The 22220-nt window shown below is 37.1% G+C and overlaps 1 protein-coding gene across 1 annotated transcript in view; it reads right to left on the bottom strand.

Annotated features, from left to right (window-relative positions):
• Positions 1 to 21960, bottom strand: part of LOC104471163 (receptor-type tyrosine-protein phosphatase delta-like) — a gene marked incomplete at both ends in the record, with an annotated part of 111359 nt that extends 89399 nt beyond the window's left edge. The window contains 10 exon segments of the mRNA XM_010086408.1: positions 2920 to 3179; positions 4059 to 4156; positions 4590 to 4717; positions 4719 to 5166; positions 10118 to 10235; positions 12266 to 12292; positions 14215 to 14408; positions 15383 to 15688; positions 19170 to 19314; positions 21827 to 21960. Coding sequence (XP_010084710.1) covers positions 2920 to 3179; positions 4059 to 4156; positions 4590 to 4717; positions 4719 to 5166; positions 10118 to 10235; positions 12266 to 12292; positions 14215 to 14408; positions 15383 to 15688; positions 19170 to 19314; positions 21827 to 21960 — 1858 coding nt within the window.
• Between the last annotated feature and the right edge of the window lie 260 nt (positions 21961 to 22220).

Below are 22220 nucleotides of genomic sequence, written 5' to 3'. Positions count from 1 at the left end.
CTCTTTCACACTTTCTTCATGCATGCCCTCCATTCATAACTTTGATCATCCACTAAGGCTTTCAGTGCATACAGAGTATTTTAAAGCTGAAAGCACAAGTACATCAACAGCAAGCAGAAAAATGAAACTGTTCACATAAATATACAGTGCTGCAAATTGTAAAGGACAACAAAGTTCCGTCATTTCTAGCTAACTCCAGAAAATGCAGCATCTGTTGAAAAACATGTTTTATTATTTGCTTTATTATTTGCTTGTTTGTTTTGAGGTTTGTTTGTTGTTTTTTTTTTTTTTTTTTGGTTTTTTTTTTTTTTTTGGGGGAAAAGGGGGGAATTTTTTTTTTTTTGCTTGGATATTGCTTGAACTACTGAGTATTACAAAGTCTTCCATAAAACTGTTTCTACCTAAGATTTTTCAAAGATGGAAGAGATTCAGAAAAACGTAAACTATCCTTTACATATAAAAATTGCTTTAGATTAGCCCAAAATACTACATGAAAATGAAGAAATCCCTCAGTTGAGATGATGCCAGCAAAAGAGATCCATTTTATCTAGCATAAGGAGATCTCTGTTCCAATTTCTATCCTGTATTACCCATCACCTGTATCACCATCAAATATTGAAATAAGGAAAACTCCTTCTATCACCTTTAATAAATTACAAAGGCTCTTTTGTCCATTACCCTCAATTCCATTAGTATTTACCTATAAGTCATTAGAGCAAACTATGAACTCTTTCACCTTCTGTGTATTATTGAAAGATTCTCGATGTATGGTACCTCATAGTAAGATAGAGACATTCATGAGCATATAATGTACCCATAGAGGAACAGCAACTGTAAAAATGTCAACATCACTATTACACAAAATCATTCTTCCCATACAAAGACCATAGGTGCAATAATCTTACTTATTCTAACACACATCAGGTAAGCCTGTTCTGTTCAGTATGTAGTTGCTTTAGTATGCCTGCTTCCGAGGGTCAAGTCAATCTTTTTACTTGTTGTTTTGCTTTCCTATCTCAAGCCTGATCACGTCTTCTTAGGAAATAGATATAGAAGGAGGAGATGATACATTATTTGTAAAACTGGCAGTTAGACCCCATAGGTTTAATGTACCTTTCCTAAGGTCACTTAGCCTCTTTCACTTTTTTACACTACATAAAAAGAATGGCATTGGCTCTTTTTTCCACTGCTAACTTCTGCTACTGTTTGACCAGCTACCCTGCACGTTTTTCTCTCTGAGAATGCTCTGCCTCATAAATATTTTTTGACTCATTCCATCTTCAGTCTTCCTTAGCTGTATTTGTTACTGACCGCATCTTACTCAATCTAATGATAATGGTTACATTTTTCAGGTTTTCATCCTTTTAATGTCTCAAAGTAATTTGTTTCTTGAGCTCACCTCCTCAAAATCCTCAGTCAGTAATGAAAAAGGGGAGCAGCTTTCTACAAAGCTGTCAGTAAAAATCCACCAGGGAGAAGACAAGTTGAATCCCCAACAACATTTAATGACTTGCTCATTTTCCTCCCCATTTCCTTTACATTACACATGGGAACCTTATACACCAACAAGAATCACTACAAGCATGGCAACAACACTTACTGATCATACCATGCTTCATGTTTTCTTGCAAATGTTTACTGTCCAACCTTTCTAATCCCTGCTGACTGTGTGCTGTCAGCTCTTTAGTCCTATTTCTGTCATTTAAACCTCCATAGCACCTTTTCTCACAAAATCTAAGTAACCTCTAGTAAACTTTCTGCCAAATTTTTCTGCAAAATCTCCCGTATTCTTTCTGGGACCAGTGCAAAGGACCGGAAATTTCTTTTTTTTAATAAAAATAACTTCAGAATTAATTAATCTGAATTAATATAAGTGCAGTAGCAAGTCTTTAAAACTTCATGTAACCCTGGAATGACAGAGTATGACTATTTTAAGGGGCTGCAGCGGGGCAGATACCCATGGATGGGTTATCCATTCTTCTTGAGAGGACACATTGTTCAAAACACAACTGGCTTCCTTAATCTCTATTTGCTATTTTAAATCAGTGATGAAACACAAAAGTACTCTGAGACTACAAACTGAATGATGATCCTTCTCTATATATTTCCATCTATATTTCACTCAGTCTTACATAGTTGGCTAACTGACAAACTTATAGAATAGTTCCAGTTGGAAGGGACCTACAATGATCATCTAGTCCAATTGCCTGACCAATTCAAGGCTGACCAAAAGTTAAAGCAAATTATTAAGACCATTGTCCAAATGCCTCTTAAACACCGACAGGCTTGGGTCATTCATCACTTCTCTAGGAAACCTGTTCCAGTGTTTGACCACCCTCTCTGTAAAGAAATTTTTCCCAATGTCATCTGAACCTCCCCTGACACAGCCTTGAACCATTCCCACGCATCCTATCCCTGGAACCCAGGGAGCAGAGATCAGCACCTCCCTCTCCACTTCTCCTCCTCAGGAAGCTGCAGAGAGCAATGAGGTCACCCATCAGCCTCCCTTTCTCCAAACCAGACAAGCCCAAAGTCCCTAGCTGCTCCTCATAGGACATGCTTTCCAGCCCTTTCACCAGCTTTGTTGCCCTCTGTTGGATGTATGCAAAGACCTTAACAACAGAATCTGGCATTTGTTCTTGTTAAATTTCATGTTACTGATGACCTCCCTATGCTCTAATCTCTCTACATCTCTCTGCAAGGCCTCTTGTCCCTCAAGAGAGTCAACAGCACCTCTCAGTCTAGTATCCTCAAACATTAGACCAATATTAGTCCAAATACTACTGTGGAGTGCTGTACTCTCTGTACCGTTGTGAAGAATAAAGCTCTGGTCCACCATTACAGCTCTACATTTTATTCACAGTAAGAATAATCATCTTTCTGGAGATAAAAGCAATGGTATGTCACTCATTCACTCACTTTATATTCTCATTTGAAGGTACTTCTGGAAGTTCCACAGTTATCATGCCATCTAAGTTGGTCTTTCCAATGAAGACTGGCTTGGTACGAAGCACGTCTGGTGCAGTCTTTGCCGTCACTCTATGCTGAAGACCTCCAGCACTATTCCCTCTGTTTGTCAGCACAAACGAGTATGATGTCTCTGGCTTCAAGTTAGTGATCAGCTTTTGTGTAGCACGTCCATCAACCTCCACCACCATTTTCCCATCATCATAAAGGATCTAAGTTAATATATAAATTGAAGTTGGTTTTGGTTACTACGAGAAGGCAACTGATACTGTCACACTGAATTAAGGAATGAACCTAGCTATACATTGAAAATTAATGTTACTGGGCATTTTAGGCTGGAAGACAGTACTGAATTCACTACTGCAATTAAACTTCTTGCTTTCAGGGAAAAAAAAAAAAAAATGAACTACATTACTTTAAAGCAGTGTAAGCATTCCTAAAATGCAATTTTACTTATTAAAATACAGTAGTTTCCCTTTAATCCAGCATTTATATCAAGCCAGATTGTTGTGAAAGGTACCTTGACTTTTTAATTCACACTGCTTATTCAAAAAGGTTTTTGCAACATTTCGTTACTAAAATACTGCTCTTCAGTTGCCAGTGCCCGAAATGACACAAGTGATGAAGAATGATGCAGGAGAAATGAAAGCCATACTGCAAGTTCCACTGAGTCTCTTTACCTGACTAATACTGTAGTTAGTGGAGTAAAAGAGTCATAACATAAAAATGTGTTAAATGTGAGAAGATAAGCATCAAAATGGCACTCAGTTACAGTCATGACAGAAAAAAAAAATATTCTTTTATTTCACTGCTTTCTCTGCTATACAGTGGCAACAAATTACAAACTAGCAAGATGTTCATACCATGCATAATAACCAGTATGCATCTGATTTGGAAATACTGCCACAACAGTGGAAAGCTCATATTGCCCAATAACTGAATTTAACAGTTTGGGTCGATACTGCTGAGTAGTTTGCATTCTTAAACACAGCTATACCAAAATACTTAACATGTTCAGTAAGCTAATTAATGAGGTGAATGACATCCTCTAGGTTCTGTATTTTCTCTCGTACAAATGTAAAGTAACTTACTTTGAAAGGCAAGGCTGAATTGTAATTTTCTGGAATTTCCCAGGACAGCAAAACAGAAGTCTTCATTACTGCTTTAACATGAAAATTTTTTGCAAACACTGCTGGAAAAAAAGAAACAATGTATATAAACAACATCTTACCGCTTAGATCTTGTCATATTTCCACTGCTACCTGCGAGTATTAGATTTCCATTTAGGTCAAAAGGCAACAAGGATTCAATTTTCCTACCTGTTTTGCTCATATTTAAAGATCACATTTTAACTCATTCTCATTCTTATCTAGTGACAACCCAACACACACATTTTCCTTACCTGAAAAAATTGTGAAGATGTTAGCCAGAACTTGCTTGGCAAGGGACAACTGAATTCTAAGGCATCCAAAACATAATAAGATTTACATACTTTACCTTTTCTGTTTGAAGAACCTATTTTTATGAATGGGCTGGTCAGTTTTATTTACAGCTTCAAAAACACTGATATCCAAAGACCGATACTCCTTTAAAGGTCAACGCCATAAGCAGACAAATCCTACCTTGATCCACAGGTAGTGTCCTGAACTGGACACTTGGACTATATGGACCAGGCCCTTTGCTTGTGTGGGCACGTACTTTTACATCATATGTGGTATCTGGTTTTAAGCCAGAAAGTGTCATAGTGGTCAACAGGGAGTTCAACTGGCTGGTAAGCAACATTGATATCTCTGTACAAGATGGTATATTTGGTGATAATGCCATTTCTCTCTGCCAAGAGTGGCATCTGCCAAGTTAATTGAACTGATGTAGAAGTAGAGCTTTCCGACTGGAGATTTTGGGGAAATCCACTGGGCACCTCTTCAGGAACAGAAATCTCCTTAACCGTCTCTTCCCCAAAGCCCACTTTATTTCTAGCTGAGAGCCTGAAGACGTAAGAAGCTCCTTTGTGAATGTCTGTGGCCGTGAAGTGATCTTCCTTCTCTGAGAACTCCATGGTTGTAAATGTATCCATGTCTTTGCGACCAAACTTCAGGAGATAACCCTGCAGCGGGCCAAAAGTGTCCACAGGAGGGTGCCACTGAATTAGAGCCGTGTTCATCTGTGTGTGGCTAATCACAAGCCGAGGTTTGCCTGGAACTGTAGCACAATGTTATTTAAAGATGATAAATACTAACAGAATTGTGTGTACAACTCTTGAGGCTAGTTTTAACAGGACTAGGGATAAATTTTCTCTACCCTCACTCTTAGCTCCACAAATTACTATCTTAGAGAAGAAATAATGTCCACCTCCTGCACTACTGAGTCATACCGTATAATGAGCTATGATAGTAAAGCCCTTTACTGTTTCCTGTCTTCTTCCCTTACCATTATTTCTAAATTCAGAGAACACTCAGAGGACACAAGTCAAGAAGTAAAACTTCAAACAGACATCTTATGAATGGTTCTGTCTCACTTACAAATCCTTGCTTGCAAAAAAAAGAGTATTGTCATAAGTATTCATTAATTTAATCCAATGCATATTTCTGCCATTCCTGTAAATGGAAAAATAATCAATGATAATAATAGTAGTAGTAATAATAATATTAATGGAGAAAATGCAAGTTTCTGGATGTATCTAACATAACTTTTGCCATTAACAGTTAAAATGTGGTAGAAGGGAAGCCAGACCAACCTTGTCATCAACAATCATTACTACATATGACAGAACCATTCCCACTGTTTCAGCTTGGAGTGGCATACAGTTTGGAATTTAATTTCTTGATTGTCCTAGCTTATCACACACAATTTAGTTTCCAGCATGGTCTTGGTGCATGTGAACTGAATTTCTTCTGAAGAAGACTAAATTGGAAGCTCTTCCTAACCCACACATCAGATACCCTCAAATTCTTAATTGGGACCTGGTTCAAACTGATGATTTGTCTTTTAGAGAAGTTCAGATTGTAAATGTGGTGAGAACATTCAGTCTAGAGGATTGAATTAGCCCTAATCGAATGGGAAATCCCATTGCACAACTTATATTGTGTACATTCCAGATATCAGTTGCTCTCATTTTCTGTTTCTATTTAATTTATAGACGTATGACTTATTTTTATTTATTCATTCATTTATTCATATTCATTTATATAAATATATATTTCATTTATATTTTCATTAATATTTCTATTTCAAAAAAGTCTGCTTCTATTACAATGACTGATTTGACAATGAAGCATTTCCATAACTATTTTGAAATTTAGTGTTCATTGTGTACCAATACCTGACAGGTCAAGAGACTAGAATAGTTTTGGGAGTAGCAGTGCCATGATAACATGGTCTTCCGTGAAGACCAGTTAGTCTAATCCGCATTCAAAGGCTTCCCATGTGAATGTAACTGCTGCACTGTGAACTCTGGTTACTGTACTTAAACACTTCAATAGATTTTATTATTTATCTTCAGTTCTCAGGCACCCAGCAAATCAATTCTTATTGTTAGAAGTTCTGACTACCATTCCATAATAAATTAGGAAAAAGGAGGTAGGAATGGCACAGCTTGAAGAAAATTCTGCATTTAATAAGCTCTTTCCTCATTATATCTGTCCTAAGTCATGACATTGCTTCTAATTGCACAGGTATCACAGCTGATGTTCCAAACATCTTTCCTTTTAAATGTTAGTTCACCTGCAAGTGTTATTCCCAGGAGTTTTACACGTTTTGTACTATGCTTTTTGCTGAGTAAAGAATATCTCTCTGACTAGTTCTGACTTTCCCTCATTGATTATTATGAGCCTTTATGGAACAAAGAAAAGGTTGTGAAGGCCTTTTGCAGGCCATATTTTTCTCTATATTATAACTATTACTGAAATGAATGGAGCATACAAAAGAGAAAAAAAGTCCACACAAAGAGAATAACTCCTTCACTTTTCTATATGAGAGACTCTTTGAAGGTGCTACTACATTATTTTTGTGATAAGTTGCTTTTTTTTTTTCTTGTGGCAGACCTCACAGTTAGAACTATTTTTTAACCTTTGTGGTAACTACATAGTAAGAAAGAAATTACTACTTGCTCTTGATCAGAATGGGGGAGCTAATAAAGCTTACTTATCCAATAAAATACCCTGTGATTAAAATGGTAAATAACAATGTTTTATTTTTTTAATATGGAGCCTATCTAATTTTGTGAAGTGTTGAATTTTCGTTTTGTTAACACACAACTATTGATAGAGAGAGAAAATCCTTTTCTTTCTCTCTTTTTATTCCCAGATAGCTTTCAGTTAACATTTTATTTTAGAAGGATCACTTGTGAACATTACAGTCTTGTGGGACAAACAGCAGGATTCTCTGCAGTCCTATGTACAGTAGCATCACAAAATAGCTCAGTCTAGAAACTTCCAATCATAATACCTGAATTTGCCATGAGCCCAAATGAAACTGCCCATGAAAAAATATATTCTCTGCTCTAGTCCAGCTCTGTAAATACACAGCAAGCTGTCCCTCACATACCCCTTTGCCACAGCCATTACACCAAACAGTTGTAAGGGTATGTCATGACTAATAGAAGCTCATGCAAGCTGCCTTTGCCAAATTACCTGAAGTAATTTGTTTCTGTTAGCTGTGATACAGTACACCACTGTCTTAACATAAATTTTCTCCTCTTTGCTGAAATCTGTAATTTAAGAGTGCTGTCCAGCACAGAGAGTAAGTTCCAAACAATGGACAAGCTGTTGTGCTATAAGATTCTTCAACTACTATGACCCAGACATTAAAGGTCTTATTAAATTCTCCGTGAAAATTGTATGATATCACTGACTAGTAAGTCTCAATTTTTATAAAGTCTTGTAAATTATTTTGTAAAGTGTATTTTGTAGCTTCTGCTCCAACTAATTTATAATTTTCAAACACTTTGACTCAGAAATGTCCAGTAACACTTTTTCTTCCATCTGATTTCAAAAAACTAGGAACAGAAACTGAGTAAGACAAAAACACATTCTGAAATGAATATATTAACAGCACTTCACTCATGACTGCAGTTACTCTATTGCAGGCTCACTTACACTTGGTGAATCTTTCCCACATGAAAATGTAAATTATGCATTTATATCACTGCCTGGACACAGGAAAATAGTTATAAATCTGAATAACTTATGAATAGTAAGCTTCTCCAGTAAACACCTAGACCTTTATTCTCCTTTCACATCTCTTACGGATATAGCCTCACTCATTCTAATACAGCTGCACCTGACTTAAACCTTTAAAATTAGACTAGAGAGGCAGAACCTTCATTTGCTTTATTGTAATATTTGAATAGCACCTTTTTAGGTAAAGAAAGTCAAACGGAAACTCTTAGAGACTAGCAGGGTGTATTTCAGACTTACAAGCCCCTGATCCTAATGCATCATTCCTTCACGTGCCTGACGTATTGTCACAGAAAGACAGAGAGCTGCCAACTCTTGGTACTGACTATATTTATTGTCTCCTTTTCCAAAAATCTGTATATGAATTTTCCTTATAAAAAGAGCTCAACCACAGCAAGCTGTAACAGCAAGTGAAGAGGTTATACAACCTGGAATGTACAAAGGAACAAAATTGTGACTAGCTGTTATCCTAGAGATCAGGAACAAACATTACTCCTCCACAGGGTGAAGCAAACAACTAGAACAGTGTAATGTTACAGGCATGCCTCTGATTCTCAATTGCTCTTCAGTCACTCAGGATTTCACGGGACATGGGATTTGTTTGTCTTTCTAAAGCAGAAGCATCTTAGAAGAGCAAAACATGAACAGTCAACAAGGACTAAATGCACAGAAGCTTTAAGTTTTGCAAGCAGGTTTGCATAGCCTATGTTTATGTCTAGAAACTAACCAAATCATAATCCATATAACTGTGTTTATTTAAACTGGCAATTCAGAATATATATCACTTTTTTTCCTAGACCATGAGAATTCAGGAAGCATAAGAAATTGGAGGCTAGGTCTCAGCATCCGTCAAGAGTAACGATTAGAAGGGACTCTAAAATCTGCAATGAAACTACACAATATAGCTAGCCACCAAGACTGAGATTTTTCCAAGGAAGCTGATGAGACAAGGATAGAGATGTTTCTGATACTAGTATAAGAAGTGCTTTACGTTCAGTGATTGTTTTAAAAATTGAGTCAATCAGCACAAATACAAATACACGTGCCTTTTGGACTTATATATACTAGCATGAACAATACATTGTTATTAAGAAAGCTCATAATGGTGCTACAAAGATTTACATGTGATTGTAATGGAATATCCCTAATGGCTACACTACAAAACCCAGAAAATGAATACATACAGGTTGTGAACACCTGTAGGTGAACACTGCACTAAGGACTAAGGCTGTAGTGGCATAATTTGGTTAAGCTGTGCCACAGTGAACCATTTAAATTTAAAAAACTTTGTTCCTCATCTAAAAGCAATTCAATCTGTGCCATCAGTGCTAAGTGAACCAGTTGAACTGGTCAGGCACTCAGATACCCACCATCTAGTATGACCTGTGACCAAATGCAGACTGAACACAGTGGCACGGTGTATTTTGCCCCAGTTTATGCCTCAAATTGCCACTGAAGCAATATGGGTTTCAGGGTCTCACAGGCTGGACTTTCATTCTGTTTTCTAATTCCCTGCTTTAATAATCACATTCTTATAGAATCATAGAATGGTTAGGGTTCTGAGATAAGTTGTGACTGTCAAACAAGTAGATTCTTTCAATGTTCTTACTGACATGCAGCAGCATCGCTGCTCTCAGAAAGATCAGGAAAGTCATTCACAAGTTCTTCAAATATCTTTCTCAGCTCAGAATTTCTATTTCTTCCTATCCAAGAAAACATCAATCAGAATGGAAGAACTACTAAAAAGTATAAAGTTAATTATTACATTTTGGCCACATCTTGATCTGAGACAAGGACAAATGGGGACACTGGTTCTGTTTTTATCTAAATAAATGAAGGACCAAATACTGAAACAGAAAACCCTATGTTCTATGAACACTTTTTACAGAACAGGAGACTTCCAAATAGTAGGAGTAAAGCACTAGCAGGAAAAGGAAAAGGATTTAGTCAGAGATTAACGGGTATGTCAGTTTTACCTGCACCAGTAGTAGATACGAGTTTGGGCTTGCTGCGTGCTCCGTCACCTTTTGTTGTATAGGCTGTCACAATGAAGGAGTACGTAGTTTCAGGCTGTAGCCCAGAAATTACCATTTCCTAAGATGAAATAAAATAAGAACTTTTTATTAAAAATAGATTGTTTCCCAGGAGAGCATGGAACCCTTCAGATAACCCCTGTATACTACATACAGTGTGCATGCTTTTGTGCTACTTGCAGTGACAGTAAGCATTTGAGAGCACCAACAGACTGTTCTCTGTGAAATACTTCACGACGCAAGATGTTTCACTTGCTTAAGCAATAAAAGACGTCACACTTCTAAATAGCAAGCCTCAGGTAGTTTAAGGCACAGGGTCAAAGACTTAGTGGTGCAAGAAGTGAATAAAGCCTTCTGAAATACCTTGCCTAAGGAATACGACTGATATTGTGAAATGTATCCATGTGAGAAGCTCTGTTTAACTTAGTCATTTACAAGACATCACTGATATAGTTATAAAATGCCTAGTAAGAAGAGTCTTGCATTTGTATCCACACTTAGTAAGTAATGACAGTTTAGCTGAACAAGAAAGTCTCAATGCTTTCATAACAGTGTCATTGCAACCTGCGTCACTGGTTGGATAGTGCATCTAAATATCTCAAAGGACTTCAGAAACGTCTCACCCTTCAGGTCTAAAAAGATCTACCTAAAACACCATTAAAAATCTGGTCAGAGAATAACTCTGATGGTCCATGAGCAAATAACAGCAACTACCAAACAAGTAGCTCTTCAGCTAGTAAAAATGAATGGGAGAAAGATCAAACTGTGTCAAAACAAAGAGAATTTTTTTACACATGCATATGCAGACATACACACAGACACACAGAAGATGGTGAAGGGCCAGCCACTTGACGTGAACTAAACTTACGTCATGCTTTAAGGGCAGCTAGAGGAATTTAATCCTTGACCCTCATGATATAAATACATTTTATATGGAAATGTAAAAGGAGAGTATTTGGAGGCAACTGACAGGCTCAAAGTTCCTAACTCATCAGCTTCCAGTCTGTAACCACTGGACTACTCCTTTGCATTTGCACATGCTTGAATGGATTTACACTAAGTTTCACTGCTGACAGAGAGATGGTATATTTATGCATCTAGAATAAATAGCAAATGTGCAATCACACACCCCTCAGATGCAACAACCATAAAAGTTAATATAAAAATGATGGGTCAGACTATTCACAGTAAATGGATTTTTCAAGACAGTGGGTATGAGCTTAGTACAGATGTGATTAGAATTCAGCATTGAATTTATAGTCAGTTATTAGTAATATAGAAATAACAAGATAATGATCAGAATGAGCGGGCAACATAGCTCAAATAAAATAAAAACACACTTAAAAAACCTAGAAAACTCCCCCCTCCTTAGACTCTATCTCAGAACGAAACTGACCCTAAAGGCCAAAATCACTTCTCATCTTTCATAAGGAATTAGCCTCATCTAAACCAAACAATACTTCACGGCTTACGAGATATGATTCCATGTAGTAAGAGTCATTTTAAAGTGTGATTTGGATACAGCAAACACTGTCACTTAGGTACAAACAGTTCAGGGCACTTGGCTTTCTTGATAGCATACAAAAAACATTTATGAAATTACCAAAAAGAAAGCACAGCTGATTTCAACTTTCAGCTATACAGAAAAAAAGTTAACCTTAAAATAAATACAGAAAAATCTGACTACTGCTACACAACTATGAACCACTTTTGTTTTATTGACACCTTCTTGTAAAGAGGAAATTGCAAGGCAAAGTTAGTGACAAACATCAAAAGAAGAAAACACAGACCAGTTCTGTACATTTTGGCATCATGCTCAACCCCAGAACAAGCAAGCAACAGTAACCCCCGCTCTCCCTGGGGAAAAAAAAAAAAAAAAGAAAAAAAAAGAAAAAGTACTATAAGGGAAAAAGCATTGATGTTAGGAGCATGCATTTGCAGAAACGACCAAATATAAGAAAACCACAGAAAAAAAATGAAAAAAAAAAATAAAAAAAGGCTACAAGCAAACAAGCAAGAATTAAAAAAAAAAAAAAATCAGTTCCCAAACCGAACACACACAATTTTTCTGGCCAATCAAAAATTACTCACATGTTCAGTAGTATCATCATATTCCCACTGATTGAGAGTAAAGAATATTGGAAGGAAAAACAAAAGAAATGAAGAGATTTGTAGCCTGGTTGACGTAATGTTTTCTTCTTAATAGTAAAATAAATATGAAAGATGTCTGGAAAAACCATGTACAATTTGAATTAACTGTGTAGAATCACACTGAATTTGATTAATGGAATCAGGCCAGGCATTTTTAATTCCATTTCTGCTGTCCCTGAAAACCTGCCACTTCTATTTCCTTGAAAGATGAAAGAAGTAATGAATTCTCTTGTACCATGTAGTAATATTTTATAATAGATTGTACTACTAAAAGCTACCAAGGAAGAATTAAAAGCTACCTGGTATACTTAATAATGTTACTAGACTATACTCGTTTCCTAAATAAAATCAATGCCTCATTTAAATTAATAGCAAGATTTTTTAGTCCTGACACCTAACCACACTGATCTTCTACCACCAAGGTCTTCATACCTGCACAAAACCTGATCACATGCATCACAGAAGTGTGCTAGGCAGGAAGGAATGCCATGAGGAGAAACGAGCTGACGATCCAGAGTGAACCCATGGCAAGCAGGCAAGTCAAAGCCAAACTTGGCAAAAAAAGAAAAAAAATTATTTTTGCCTTTATGATATTTGGGCTCCAACATCTCACTTAGTCTTGTTTCTGACCTTGCTGTTTTTATAATGACTTTAAACTACTACCACACAGAGGCTGAAAGTAAAATTCTGTGCAAGGAAAGGGAGAACCGAAGTGCAGCAGCATCCCGTTTTCCATGTCCTCTCCCTTTTTGCTTTCCCTTCCCACCTCTTTCCATCTTTCTCTCCACTGAATTTAAGTCACAATAACACCAAATTTGCCAAATAATTAAGTACATATAGATAGACAGACAGACTGGCAGGTAAAACTGCAACAAAGACCTCCAGCAACAGAGACAATACTTTGAGAATATGGTCATCAGCAAAACGCAGGTGTAGGAGATCTGTTTGCAAAAAAGGTACCTGCTGAGCTGAAATTTAGAACTAAGACTGGAAGAAGAAACAAAAGAAGCCAAAAAACATTAACGTAACATGCTTAAGAGGCAAGTTTGACTATTTACTTTATGCCAGGTTGATAATTTCTTAATAATTTCCTGTCATTCCAGTTATATATCAAGAGCTAGAAGTGAGAGGTGTGTACTTGTTAATAGCTTCAGTACAGAATAACTCCTTCAGCACCAGGAGCTTTGGGAATCTTCAGTTTTACAGAGCACCAGTGTATCTCAATCAGTAAAATCTTATTTTTAGAAGCTTCTTAATCTTGATGTCATCAGGCTTTTGTTTTCATCATGTCTCATAATTTATAAAACCGATGGGAAATTTTGCAACACAAGTAACCCCATGCCTATTTAAACTAAACTCCTCATTTTATTGTACAGTTATTGATATGGCTAACGACAAGTATAAATATCTTGGTGATCTCTAAAGTGGTACAAATAAATTAATTTTCTGCGGAACATGTGGTGAGGATACATGTTAATGACAGAAACACTGTAATAACGGGCTAACACAGGCTTCTAATGATTCTAGGTACTCCGTTAAAACAAATAAATATCAGGTGGGGGGATCAAGCAGTGCACAGCTTGCTACACTGACTGTGACCTGGCTGCAGATCTCCCTGATGCTTTAAAACTTCACAGAGCACAGGTACAGAGTGAAGTCTCCAGGTTTAAAGGAGCCAGCAGAATGACACAGTTTAGCATCTAGTTTGGCCCAAGAACCTTAAACATAAGTATTCTGAAAAAAAGAAGTTGTTAAAATAGAGATAAAAAGTGTTAGCTGGTAGACTGGAATATAGAAAGAAAAAAAAAAAAAGGCAGTTCTGGATAGCCCTCTGGTACACAAAATGTCTTCACTGTGATGTAGAAAAGAACATAAAATGTCCTAATTACCTGTGCATCAGCCAGCATGATGTCCTTCAGCATGGGCTGACCCTTTGGCTCTCCATTTTCCATCCTCACGTAGTGGACCTGGTATCCTCGGATCTGACCATGCTGCTTATTGGGTACAGGCGAGCGCCATGAGACTTTAACAGCAGTAGAGTTGACAGCCTCTACCTCGACTTTGCGAGGAGGCCCACTAGGAACTGGAACAACATCATTGGACAGAAGAGAATTACAGGCACCTGTCCCACCCATGTCTTTTGGTTTTTTTAAAAAAAACGGGCAGGCTTACTACGTTTTCTTTGAAGAATACAAATTGTTCAACAAATGAAAATGCTCAACCAGTCTGCTCTACCTCTCAGTGAAAAGATCAAAAAACATGACTGATGCAAAAAATGGAAGACAAAAGAGTATTAGAGAAATAGAAAAACATGTAAAAATGTACAAAAGCCAAGGAAGATGCTTTGAGATTCAAAGCATTACAGTACAAAGAGATATTTTAATCATTGAAATAATAATAATACTAATAAAAACACAAGAGATTTCAAAAAAACTTTTCCTTATTTTTGTTTGCTAAATTCTTTGTTTTGCTTTTTTTTTTTTTTTCTCTGTAGTATAAAAAGGAGGCTGATATTAGGGCTGTCTTCTGTCACTTTCAAGCATGGAAGAAAAGAAAAAGTGCGAAGCATCAGTTTTCCAATATCAAAAACAAAACTGAAAAAAAAACCAAAACCAACCCTAAAAAAACCCAAATCAGAAAGCACAACATGGAAGAAGAACATAGTTAAAAAGAAAAAAAAACCAAAACCATAAACCTGAAAAAAAGCTCATAGACATAAGTGTTTAAAAATAACAATGACTGTAAAATCAAGGAAAAGGCAGAAAGATTTTCCCCTGAGAGTTATTTTCATGTTAAAGGAGAAGCAAGAAGGATATGTATGGGCTCAGAGGGGCAGTAGAATCACGTCACACACAAAAAGTTACTTTCTGTTAAAAAAAAATAAATCTATATACAAATGGTGTATAAAGGACAAGTCTTTGATTAAAAACTCAAAGCGTGATAATATCTGTGATTTGGGAAAAAAGAGGAGCAGAAAAAAATAGTGTTAGCCTACAGAAAAGACAGCAGATCGACAGAGTCATAGGAGCTCAAACTGATGTAGTGGAGGCAACATACCATCTTCATCTGTCCGAATCAATACTGCTAAGCTCTCTGGGCCAGGTCCAACATCAGTGTGGGCAGTCACAGAGATCCGGTACTCAGTCCATTTTTCCAGCTGTTCCAAAAGGTATTGGGTACTGTCCGAGGAAATTCCCAAAATTTCATGGGCCTTGACATCTTCTCCATCAATCCCAATGTACTTGATGGAGTATTCAGTGATAATGCCGTTCTGTTTTTCCACCGGTGGAGGTTTCCAACTTACCAAAATGCTAGTGGAGCTGGGGCTTGTGCAACTAATGTCTTGAGGAGGAGCTGATGGCTCTAATTTCAGCAGTGGGTTAAAGGAGCATTTGAGTGAAAGGATAGGAGTGATTGAAAAAAAATGAACAAAAGAAAAAATAAAAATAAATAAAAGACAACTGAATGAAAATAAAAAAGAAACAAAAAAATTTAAAACTTAAAAAAGCAAAACGTCAGACAATAATATGCACCTTGGCTTATTAACATGAGGAAACTGAAAATGAGTAGACTAGCTAAATGGTGAAAAAGAATGTAGGGGAAATACATGAAAGTGAAACCTCAAAATAATATTACCTACCTGTAATTAAAAATCTTCTTGAAATAAAACAAAAATGTGACACTTCTATGACTACTGATCTATCTTATAATCATTGCAATTAGTGCAAGCTGTAGTATTTTAAATAACATGTGACATGTATTTACTTACAAATTTGGACATATCCTCTTCATGTGGGTTTACTTGCTTTGAGAAAAATTCTCTTTATACAGAACACCTAAAAACTTGCAATAATTGCTACAAATTGTTCCATAAATCGCCATTTTTGTAGCCTCCTCACACTCATAAACAAATTATTATTTTTTCCATTTTTTTTTATAACTGAGTTGCCTGGCACAAGTCAACAACAAATTATGTTTAAATGGAAAGCATTTACCAAAACATTTATTGTAGCCAACATACTAGGAGCATGCAGTCAACAGAAGAGGAAGAAAGTCTCAGGCAAAGATTTACCTACCAGGAAAAAGTGACAGGCTTGTTGATTCTGACTGTAACTTGTACTTACCCTAGATCAGCTGTCAGTTTTATTTTTTTAACTCCTCTTGGAGACACCTTTGCTAGCAAAGAAGTAAATCCTACCAGTAACGTAGGTAACTTCTATAGGTTAAAAAAAAAAAAAAAAAAAAAAATCTACCCCCAAACAATGTGTCAAGAAAGCAGGTATTCATTTTACAAAGAGAGTTCATAAGCTCAGCACATCAGAATGGTGAGAGATTTTGACTTTTTTTTGTCTCTTGTCACCAGCATCAGTCTTCGAGAGCAGAAGTGCTCACCTTTACTGATTTGTACTCGAAGGAGTCTGTTAGCATATTTACCTTTTCCAGGCTCTAGAGCATTTAAGCATGTACGTCATTCCACTGCTTTCAGTGAGGCAATTCAAGTACTGAAAGTTAGGTATGCATTTATGTGCTTAAATGCACTTTGATTTAGCTAAGTCTATGCTTACTAACGGAAATAATTCAGAGCACCAAAAAAGGATTCATAGTTCTAATTTACTGGCAGAAGTAGTGGATGTAGACTCCTTTCCTACTTCTGCCTTCTCTCTTGTAAGGAAAACAAAAATTTGGGGTGCAAGATCTTTGTGGCGCTTTGTCTTTTGGTAGTGGTGGTTTTCTAATCTACTATTTTCTACCTATTTCTGAAGGGAAAAAAAGAAACAAAGGGATTCCTGGTACTTACACTAGGCACATCAAACAAAATTAAAGCGAGAGAGAAGGCCTAGGACCCTGCTGTGACCTGTTGCATTTACACATGTATCTTTCAGCTCCCTACTGCTCTTCTACAGGGATCAATGGCTTTTTACTCAGTATGGCACACTGCTCTTCTGAAGGGAAAACAGGAGGGAATGTACCAGCATTTCAACTAACTAGAGGAGGTGGATGGGGGGACAGATGGGAATCATAACATTTGGGCTGTTTTTTTTTTTTAGGCTAATTCAGTAATCAAGTACTCAAAACATTTTAGTCCTCTTTTACCATTGACTTGTGCAGAAAGTAAAATACAAGTAAAATGTCCCTTAAGGATCTTATATGTAAAGAAATAAATCCCTGTAGTATCCTTCTCTGAAACCAAGATGAAAGGCAATAGCATATTCTGGTATCACTGCTAACAAACGCATAGAAGTTTATTACTTTTTAATCCATTATACTCTGAAAATGCAAAGTACGGCATTCATACTGTAGGGTACTTATGTAAGCAGTTTTATGAATGCATGCACTTTTTTCTTAAAATGCAAAAGCTTTGCAAAAAAAAAGATTTTGCAACCTTTACAGCAAATAAACAGGGTCTGCCCACAGAAATCAACTGGATTTTCCTACTATCTGAAGACATATGGCTGAAAAAAAAACATAACATATTCTTATATTCAAGAAGGGAAAAATGGCAATATGCTTATATATGGAACATGCAACCTTTGCCCCTAGATGTTTATTTGGTATGCACAGACTAAGTAATCTTTACCCACTATAAGAGAATAAGCACTCTAAATAGCTGAAATCGCTCCCAGAATAAATGAATACCTTCTTCTTCATAGAATTATTGATTCTGGATTTCTAAAATTAAAAGGTGCCTTGCTATCTAAAGGCACTATCTCTAAAACTAGCCTTGTGCTATACAACTGTCTTTTATGCTTATTCCAAATGCCTTAGAAATGCTTCAGAAGCACATTTAGCTTCGGTTAAAGGTCTGCAGCACTGTATCTCCAGTCACACTAATTACTATTAATAGAGAACACTAACAAGAATGATGGTGTAATCACCTCTGTCATGACTGCAAATTAAGAAGTCCCATGTTAACCAAGAATCTGAATTTCGGTTTTGAATAATATTACTTTAAGAAAAGGTCATTTAATTTAAAACAAATACAAACAGAATTGCACTAAGTTTTAAAATGACACAGTGTAATGCAAACTGTCAGGAAAGAATAACTTATCAAGCAAGAGCAGCACTTCTGGACATCATCCTTGAATATCTGATTGTTTTAATTAAGTCTTAATTTAAATATTTTAAAATGTATATATAAATCCCTGAAGAATTTTTGCATCTCATTTGCAGACAAATGTGATGAGTTTCATGACATTGTTTCTATAAGCATCCAGTGAGGAAAAAAAAAATAAAATTGCTGGTGTAAAAAATGACTGAACACCATAAAAAGGCTACATTAAAAAAATCTAACTTAAAATCAGAATGATTAGCCACTCCAGAAGAACAGATATGAGGAAATTTTTGGTGCAGTCTGAAATATTCAACCTGAACCACTCCACAAATCTTTTGTACTTCAGAAAGATACTGCATGAACAACCTAGTATTACAGGAAATCTGCAGACTGGGCAGGTGGAACTTTATGAGTGGAGGACTGTTATTAATGTACATCTACTGCGTGGTAAAATATTTTATCCTATTATAAAATAAAATAAAATAAAATAAAATAAAATAAAATACTACTATGACAGCATAATATTGTCTCCTTAGACACCAGTTTACAGAGTTTTTTTTCTGAAACTATCTAAGTGCCCTACATCAACGACATGATCAACTACATGAAGTTCGTCACAACACACCTACAAACCCAGATATTTTAAGCATTCTTTTGCTGTATTAAGCACCATAAATACTGTATTTTTATAATTTTGCCCTTTTCTCTGTTGCTGCCTCTCTGGGCTACTGGGATTAATCTCTTTGAGAAATACAAGTCAAGCCAATAAAGTTAGCAAGGAAAGACACCTACTTGACTGCATGGTTCTTGCTGAGATTTCTGCTGTTGAAGCACCCAGGCCTTGTGGAGAACGTGCAGCTAGACGGAATAAGTACAAGCTGTTTGGCCTTAAGCCTTGCAGGCGATAAGACGTAGCAGGTTCAGTGGAAACTCGTTGCTAAAGGTAGGTAATAAGAGGATGTCTTGATTAATATTCAGAGAATTCAATTTGTTGCCTATAGAAGAAATGCTTTTGTACTCTGATGATAATCCCATTGACAAAAATTTAAATTCAAGAAATTAATTCAGAGCAAAACCAAACTAAAACAAAACAAAAATGAATACACTACTTTTGACAAACGCATATTAAGCAACAATGTTTTTAAAGTCTGCAGCTTAATGGGTCAAATTCAGAGCCAGAAATACTGTTTGATTGTTTGAGGAAGTAATAGCTGTGTACAACATAGAAAAAGCTTTTCAGGTAATAACACACAAACAAAGCCTTACCTATACCCTGGAGAACAGGAAGGTAATTTGAGACAGCCAGTATGGCTTCACCAAGGGCAAGTCCTGCCTTACCAACTTAGTGGCTTTCTATGAGGGAGTGACCACATCAGTGGACAAGGGAAGACCCACGGACATCATCTATCTGGATTTCTCCAAGGTCTTTGACACGGTCCCCCACAACATCCTTCTCTGTAAACTGAAGAGACATGGATTTGACGGGTGGGCTGTTTGGTGGATAAGAAATTGATTGCATGGTCGCTTCCAGAGGGTAGTGGTCAATGGCCCAATGTCCAGATGGAGATCAGTAACAAGTGGTGTCCCTTAGTGCTGTTTAATATCTTTATCAATGACATAGATTATGGACTTGAGTTCACCCTCAGTAAATTTGCAGATTACAACAAGCTGAGTAGTGAGGCTGACATCCCTGAGGGACAAGATGCCATCCAGAGGGACCTTGACAAGCTGGAGAAGTGGGCTTGTGAAAACCTCATGAGGTTCAACAAGGCCAAAGGCAAGATCCTACACACGGGTTGGGGTAATCCCTTGTACTGATACAGGCTGGGGGATGAAGAGATTGAGAGCAGCCCTGCAGAGAAAGGCCTGGGTGTCCTGGTGGATGAGAAGTTGGACCTCAGCCAGCAGTGTGCAATTGCAGCCCAGAAAGCCAACCGTATCCTGGGCTGCATCAAAAGAAGCGTGGTCAGCAGGTCAAGGGAAGTGATTCTGCCCCTCTACTCCGCTCTGGTGAGATCACACCTAGAGTAGTGTGCCCAGCTCTGGAGGCCTCAGCACAGGAAGGACATGGACCTGTTGGAGTGGGTCTAGAGGAGGGCAACGAAAATGATCAAAGGCCCGGAACACCTCCCCTGTGAGGTGAGGCTGAGAGAGTTGGTGTTGTTCAGTTTGGAGGAGACTCTGAGTAGACCTGAATGTGGCCTTTCAGTACCTAAAAGGGGCTTATAAGAAAGATGGGGATAAAGATTTTAACAGGGTCTGTAGCAATAGAACAAGGGGTAATGGTTTTAAACTAAAAGAGGAGAGGTTTAGACTAGATACAAGGAAGAAATATTTTATGCTCAGGGTGGTGAAACACTGGAACAGGTTGCCCAGGGAGGTGGCAGATGCCCCGTCCCTGGAAACATTCAAGGCCAGGTTGGATGGGGCTCTGGGCAACCTGATCTAGTGGAAGACATCCCTGCTTACTGCAGGTTGGTTGGGCTGGATGACCTCCATTGTCCCTTCCAACTCAAATTATTCTATGATTCTACAGTTACCTCTTATAACAGTGAACTACAGGGTTTTATAATGTGACTGATCTTGGGTTTAATCTTGTAGTTAAATCTGTGTTCAAACTATTAAGAAGCAAATTCTTCCAAAGAGTAACTTATTAAGCAGGCACTTGCATCCTGTTTTGAGGTGAAATACAAATCTGGCCACCTTCCACAAAATAAGCTTATCCATTCACAGTATACGTGTGAAGCTGCCATAAACTCAGTTGAAGCATCAGCAATGAGCTGAAGATGCAGGCTGACACTCTCCTGCTGCCTTCTGAGACTGACAAGTTCTTTCTTTTGTCTGGGACGTCTGGCAATATCACATGGTTTCCATACAGAAGAACAGCTTTATTCTAAAGTCTACAGTACTAACACCAAGAGGCCTTCAAACTGAAAATTCTTTAAGAAATAGTGGTACAGAGAAAGTCCATAGCAGGTTTTTATCTTTAGAAAAAAAACAACATATTTTCTTCTCAAATACTGAAAGACTAGAGAAGCTTAAGAACTCTCTTACATGCTGACAAACGGAAACAAAAATTCTCTAAGGCTGAACATAGACTTCAAAGTCCAAGTATAAGTGCAAAAAAATCTTAATGAGTCCATAAGACGCCCTCAAACACTTCTGCTTCCAAATCTTTGTAGAGGAACAGGCTTGGAGAGACACAGTGTCTGAAACTGGATGCAACTTCTGCAGATGACTTGTTGTGAACAACAGCAGACTTTCACTGGTTGGTAACCATCAATAGTATTTTCTGCTGTTTACACACTCTTAGTCTATTGTTAGGCTGACTGCTGGGTTTAACAAACTGTTAAACATCAAGGCATTTATACTACAGAAAGTTACTAATTCAGCATTTTACACCTGACTCATTAAAGAGTATTTAAAAGACGTACAGTCTTTTCACTTACCTCCTCCCCGTGCTCCCCATCTTTGTAAACCAGTTCATAGCTGGAAATGGTATCAGAGCGTGGAGGTGTCCAGGAAAGTAATATGCTTGTTTCAGACTCAGGTTCCGCTTTGAAGTTCAATGGCTGACCAGGCACTAAAGAAAAAGTTGAGCAGTGTTGCCAACTGTTCAATTGGCTAGTTGAACATGTACCTTTCAAACCTTTTAAACTATTATCTGAATATTTAACGTAACATTACTTTTCATGAACTTACTGAACTTAAACAAATTGTTTAACAGTACTATAAAATAAATTAATCTGAGCTCAGAAAAAGGATAATGATATATTTCATTCACACATTACAAATTATCAACAATTTCAAATAAATGCTTTGTGGTGTAAATAATGCACACAG

The sequence above is a fragment of the Pterocles gutturalis genome, unplaced genomic scaffold (assembly GCF_000699245.1).
Source record: "Pterocles gutturalis isolate BGI_N339 unplaced genomic scaffold, ASM69924v1 scaffold2676, whole genome shotgun sequence".
Classification (NCBI taxonomy): Eukaryota; Metazoa; Chordata; class Aves; order Pterocliformes; family Pteroclidae; genus Pterocles; species Pterocles gutturalis.
The sequence above is the reverse complement of the archived record's forward strand: the minus strand, read 5'-3'. Positions and strand labels throughout refer to the sequence as shown.